General features: G+C 45.1%; 1 protein-coding gene across 1 annotated transcript in view; it reads left to right on the top strand.

Annotated features, from left to right (window-relative positions):
- The window catches only part of CDH23 (cadherin-related 23), a 797,360-nt gene that overhangs the window by 518,696 nt on the left and 271,916 nt on the right, over positions 1 to 6,748 (top strand). Inside the window, exons 15-16 of the mRNA XM_015422891.1 lie at positions 2,752 to 2,857; positions 2,954 to 3,081. Of these exons, the coding sequence (XP_015278377.1) occupies positions 2,752 to 2,857; positions 2,954 to 3,081 (234 nt within the window). The remainder of the gene's footprint in view (positions 1 to 2,751; positions 2,858 to 2,953; positions 3,082 to 6,748) is intronic.

Genomic DNA, 6,748 nt, shown 5'->3' with positions numbered 1-6,748 from the left:
AGATCTCGGATGGACACCTGAAATGCTGTCTTGCCATGCTATCTCTGGGAGAGACAAAGAACTCCTTTGTGAGGCTGAGCACATGGCTGCATGCTTGCACAAAGATAGTACCTGGACTATAACACTGGACAATCTTGGACTATAGATCATCTCTGGTAATTATGTAGATCTCTTCAATGTTTAGTGAGGGCCAAGAACCATAAGTTTTCTTGTTTTGAAATCCTTGTAGTCTAATTGCTAAGTTCTGTGCTGAATAAACTTATCCTGGTTTTCTAACTTGTCTGATGTTGTAACTGGATCTCAAGGCTAAACTCCTGTGTCTAGCTGGCCGCATGCTACCTATGTAAGATTAAGTGCATCTCTGAGCTAGAGTTGCTAATGTGTTAAGTCCCAGAGGCCAGCTAAGAGTCTGAACCTTGCTCTTGGGCTGGAAGGGGACTCTAGTTAAAAAAGGTTCTGGTGGCTTTTGTTCTGAAACCCAGAGAGGGTAACATACCTTTCTGGATTATTGTTTAAGTTATTGTAAAGTGTAGGTTTCCCCCTCATTCCTGGACAGGTGTGAGGGCAGGAACTTATACACCTGGGATCATGTGACTGAGAACATGTGGACCTTGAGGAAGGGGCAGCCCACTACTCCACTGGGGAAGACATCACAGGCATGAAAGTAGAAGCCCCTCCCCCATTGCTGCCCACCAAGCCACAGCAAGCAACTAAATGCTTTAAGTTGAGTCCCCCAATGTATGTGTGACTGTGAGTTAAGTAAGGGTACTCCCGATGACTAGTGGTGCATGTCACGTGTAGCTAAGCCCTTCATTGCCCAGGATTTACTACTAGGGTTGCCAGATCTGACTCATAAAATATCTGGGGACTTTGGGGGTGAAGTCGGGAGACTCTGGGAGTGGAGTGAGGAGCAAGGATTCTGTGATTTTACTTCCAGGTCCACCCCCCACATCCAGAAGGTTCCTGTGATTCCATGGTAGGAGCCTGTGCTTCTAACACAGTGGTTGCTCTCAACTCATTCTCTGCCCAAGCCATACACACTGGTACCATTTAGGGTTGCCAGGTGAGGCTGACAAGCCGGCAGGGACTTTCCAGGAGCCTCTGGGAGAGGGGAGGGAAGAAGCATGATTGAACTCCAAAGGGAGTTCTGGCCATCACATTTAAAGGGACCACATTACTTTTAAATGCCTTCCCTCCACCTTCTTTTGGGGCTCATATAATTGGAATTGGGGAGGGGTTGAGAAGAGGCATCAGGTACTATGATGAAAATCTAGTGCCTCTACCTCAAAAAACAGCCCCCCCAAGCCCCAGATACGGAGAGACCCCTCTCCATAGGGTATAATGGAGCACCCAGCACATCCCCCCCCTGGCTTTCTGATCACCCTGAAGTGGGGGAGGGCCTCCAAACCAGGGGGTCCCCTACCCTCAACTGGGGATTGGCAACCCTATTGACTGCATCAGATTTCATTACTCTGCAAGTGATCAGGAAATCCTCTAAGATGGTCTTCATTTTTGTGACGGGTTTGGAAGGATGTTATAATTTGTCTAAATAACAAGGACATGCAAAGTAGGGAGAGCTACATTACCTCCGAGTGCCTGTATCTTCTCTGCTTGTGAATCCTGTAGGAGGCCGTGAACACTCCGCTAAATAGAGCCGTAGCGTAGCCTGACTGGACCGTGAACTAAATAGAGCCGTAGCGTAGCCTGACTGACAGAAGCAGGCTTCCTTTTGGATACGTTTGAAATGCCTGCGATGAGAGCACATCTCACTTCAGCCTCGTTCATTGGCATGACAAAAGCTGCGTGAGCATTGACAAGCTATCCAAGTATACACAAAGCAATGAGCTGAGGAGAGGGAAAGTCAAAAGAATTTCACATCATTTCACCCATACAAATGCCGAATCAGGAGCATATGCTCACTAGAACCAAATGATTCCTCTGAATACAGTCTCATTACCCACATTATTCTCATTTTGTACCATTCTGAAAAGTCGACAGCTACTGCTGAGAGGATGGCAGGGCTTGTGTGATTGACCTGTTTCTTGCTGATACAATCTTAAGCTTTTCCCCAAGGAAGGAGATAAAAATCACATTTTCTCGCAGACTTGTTAGAACAGCTGGCGTATGTGCAGTGTTAGTGTGTTATTTTAAGATTGTGTTTGTACCACACAGGTCCCTCCTGATAAACTTCTCCTCCTTCCCAAACATTCTGCTTTGGCTCCCTGTAAAGTTACAGTTTCCACCAGCAAAGAGGAGAAATAAGGCGTGGGCCCAGGTGGGGGAAAGGCTTCATGTTGTCCCTCAAAACGGCTGGCTAGGGCACTCTTCAGCCAGCTGGTGTTCTGCAGCCCTTCATTAGGAGCAGATTCATTAGTTAGGAAGGGCTCCAGCCCTCTATTTCAAGTGGCAGAGTCATTCCCCTCATAATCAGAAGACCTGTTCCTGAGGAGATGGGTAATAGCTCTTGTATCTTCTATTCATATATTGTCTTTAACATTCTAGCCCACTTAGTCCCTCTTTATTGAAAAAGTAACTGTCCCTCAACCAAATTCAGAACTGCAATGTTAAGCAGTGAGCTCTTCCCATAATGGTGTAAACTGCACTTGGTTTTCCTTGGACATATCTAGGGAAACAGCTGGTATGAACACTTATTTACTTACATAGTTACAAGAGCCTATTCCCTAGATGTCCAAACAGAGAATTATATCTGCTGGTCTGCAACATCAAGGCATTTCTTTCTTTTTAACCTAGGCATCAGATGAAGATTCTCCTCCAAACAATCAGATCACCTACAGCATTGTCAATGCTTCAGCATTCCAAAGTTACTTTGATATCACTTTGTCTGAAGGATATGGAGGTAAGGGCATCCAGTGCATTGCAGTGCCTCACATTCAGAAGTTTTTGTTAATGTCTAATGTCAGTAATCAACAACATAGGCATCTTTCCTTTTCAGTGATAAGTGTTATCCGACCTTTGGATTATGAGCAAGTTTCCAATGGCGTTATTTACTTAGTTGTAATAGCTAAGGATGCAGGTATCCCAGCACTCAACAGCACCGTCCCCATCACCATCGAGGTCTTTGTAAGTATTAGCAATGTTTCCCACGGTACCTTCCCATTGTGTATTTTCCTGTTCAGGGGAAAGGACGTGAGTCCCCTTGTACTTTTGTTCTTGATAAAACAGAGTAAGTATTGCACATGCATAGAGTTTTGTTGATCCAAATCTCTTGCTCCCGCAAAAAAGATGATTTACTCTTATGCTAAATTATCATAAAACTAACATACGGAATGTGTTACGGTAGTTTGATGGAGACATCCAGGGCCAGGTGAGGATTTAGACAACTGACTGTGAATCTTGACCAGACTGCCCCCCCACCCCCCAGCACTTTGGCTCCACTTCTGTTGGTTTTCTTAGTACTAGAAGGGAAAATTGACAGCATGTATAGCTGTTTGTAGCGTTCCGTGCACCTTGGTGTTTAGTCATGCCAGCCACATGACCATGGAAACGTCTTCGGACAGCGCCGGCTCTTCGGCTTTGAAACGGAGATGAGCACCGCAACCCTAGAGTCGGATTTGACTGGCTTTCGAGCAAGGGGACCTTTACCTTATAGCTGTTTGTGTATTGTTTAGAGCAAATTTGGAAATGTCACTAATAAAATGTATACGTAAAAAATGCACAGATACCTGGAGGAGACAATTACTCCCTTCCCCCCCAATGCCTTTGATAGGAATCTTTGGGGTGGGGAGAAATACAGAGCTCCTGCTTCACTTCGAAATGCTCATATCTGGTTAAAACGAGAGTGGATGTACCCCTGTTCTTAAAGAAAAAAGGCATGTGAAGCAATGCTTAGAATTTCATTTTGGACTATGATGTCTGGGAGCACTTTTCCCCACCCATGGATGCAGCTGCTGGAATCATGGAGCAGGGTATGGAATAGATTAAGCCATCTGATGCTGCATTTGAATTGGTGATGATGATGGCCCCCTTGCTGGTAGCCGAACTGCCTTCCTTTTCTGTTCCAGTGTTCTAGCATTGACAGCCAGCCTCAGGAGGTCCCTATAAGCAAGTCTTTCATAAATGGGGGGGTCTGTGCACAGCAGAGGGGGGGTAGGGAAAAGACCAACAGGCACCTGACAGGAGAATGACTTCATTTCCTTCTATGTGAAGTTCAAGAGGATTAAACAAAGAATATTATTTTGCTTTTTTTTCTCTCTTTCTCTCTCCCCAAAAGATCTAAAGGTGCCTGAAACCAAAGAGCTCTGATTCTGACATGAATATCTAATGCACATTAGCACTTGAAGTGACTGAAATTATCAGTCACTGAATCAATCACAGCCAGCTGTTTATTTTTCAAATGCTAGCTGTCCCCAGCTGAAACGGGTGGCTGTCGTCGTCCTGAATCCTGATGCAAACATTCTTATCAGGAATGGTGACGTACACACATATATTGGTAACAGAGTTAGTGTATTGCTGTTACACAGCAGGATTAAATCAGATTGTCAAAGTGCAACAAGCATTGTGACTCAACAAAAGATCAAGGAAAGTAGCAGCCATGGATTCTGCTTTCTTGATAACCTTTCCATCTTAGCCTCAGCCTAATCAGATCTGACTTGTAAGTGGCAGCAATTTATTGACCAAAGTTGGGGGGAGATCCTTGTTGCCACAAGGATTGACTGAGCTTCTCCTTGTCCTCGTCATATGATTATGAAGGTAGAATTGAGGAAGAAGAAACGGAGGGCTAGAGGGGTTTAATTGAGGCTAAGTACCTCCTCCCCATAGCTGCTCTTTGGACGGTGTAATCCCATCTGTCTAAAGACCACACTTGAAAAGGTCATTTCCTTCTGGTTGATTTCGTACATGGGTGATTTTTAAGTAGCTGTCACATTCTGCACTTTCCGGGCCAGAAGGGATTTCCCCTCCCCCTTTCAACGGGAAGGGGGAGGGGGATAGAATGGTGATGATGATGAATTGGCTCACAATGGTACTTAAGTAGCTGAAATGAAAGTGTGAGTGTGAGTTGAGAGAGAGCCTGTATAGCAGGACAGCTTTTTCATCCTTTGCTTGTTGATTTTTAATAAAGAAGTGAAACTCGCCTTGTAGATTTCCCATTAGGGGACAATAAGCTTTTGTAGAGGCAACCACTGGGTTAGAACTAATATTGAGCATGATACCAGCGTCCTAGGAAATATCACTGCTAATAAGTTTCTCTGTAGCTTTCATTCATTGACATTCTAGGTGCCATTTTGTGCAGTGAGCCAGCAACTTTAACTGTGCTTAAGTCTCTCATAAAGGAGACTTGCTCATTTACTTAGAGTGTTGTTGATTTACAAATTCCTTCACCATAGAGCCGGTTATATAATTGCTTGTCTGCTTAAAAGGAACAGTACAGATGAGGAAAGAAAACAAAGGGGAGGCTGAGAAGTTTGGGGCTGCAGCCCTTTAGGTCAGATGGCAAAGGCTCAGTCCTGCTGGTCCAAATATATTTTCTTCAGTACTAAGCCTGAATCCTTGTCCATCACCAGCTCAGAGCTATCATTGGAGCTGCACTCAGAGCCTGTAGGTGGGGGCTTGGGAATTATGCACAGATCATAGTTTCCAGGGCCTTGAAAGTGGCATTGTTCAAGACATCCATGTCATGCTGGACACAGGTTCCTTTTTATGTCCTGATTCTGTTTTGGTAAATCTAATTTTACAGGGGTTTATAGAAGTTCAGATTGTACCACAGAAGATCCAGAAGCAAAACAACTATTGCTGTAATAGATGGGTAGAGTAGGGTTTCTAGGTCCCCCCTGGCCACCAGTGGAAGATGGAGGGATAGTGGGGGGGGGCTAAACTCCAAGGGGCGCATTTGCCATTTGGAGTGCAGGTGCATGGGGCACTGGTCCCCAAAGTAATGACATCACTTCTTTGTGAAGTCATCATGTTGGGGACATCCCCTTCGCTTCCAGAAGGACCTGTCAACCCTAGTATAAATTACATATGCCAGTTGGAATGTTAAAGGGCCAGTTTGGTGTAGTGGTTAAGTGTGCGGACTCTAATCTGGGAGAACCGGGTTTGATTCCCCACTCCTCCACTTGCACCTGCTGATGTGACCTTGGGTCAGTTGTAAGCTCTGGCACAGCTGTCCTTGAAAAAGAGCAGTTTGTGTCAGAGTTCTCTCAGCCCCACCCACCTCACAGGGTGTCTGTTGTGGGGAGGGGAAGGGAAAGGAGATTGTAAGATGCTCTGAGACTCTGAGTGAAGGGCGGGGTATAAATCCAGTCTCCTCCTCCTCCTCCTCCTCCTCCTTCTTCTTCTTGCCTAAAGTGTTTGAGCAAGTCCCTGGCCTGGGGACTTAATTTTCTCTTCTGGCTACAGTCTTTCATGGTGTATTGCAGGGGTCCGAAACCCTTTTGAGCCTATGGGCACCTCTGGAGTTCTGACACAGTGTGGTAGGTACAGCCACAAAATGGCTGACACAAAATGGCTGCTGCAGGATGGAGAGCCAGCCACAAATTTGCTGCCATAGCGTAACTTCAGTCACACAAAGAAGATCCTTGTGCTTGTGGTGCCAGCTGCTGCCAAAGCAATGTGTTTTTAAAAAAAAAAAAAACCACACACACACACAATGCAGTCAGAAGCCCGGAAGGGCTGAGTTTTAATTACCAGGATAAAAAATATAAAATTGACTCTGTTCCAAAAGCGGAAAGATTTATGGTTCAAATGTTCAATGTAAAAAAGAAACAGAAGGAAAATAATCTAAAACTGG

This window comes from Gekko japonicus, unplaced genomic scaffold, assembly GCF_001447785.1.
Source record: "Gekko japonicus isolate JY-2015 unplaced genomic scaffold, Gekko_japonicus_V1.1 scaffold49, whole genome shotgun sequence".
Classification (NCBI taxonomy): domain Eukaryota; kingdom Metazoa; phylum Chordata; class Lepidosauria; order Squamata; family Gekkonidae; genus Gekko; species Gekko japonicus.
The sequence above is the reverse complement of the archived record's forward strand: the minus strand, read 5'-3'. Positions and strand labels throughout refer to the sequence as shown.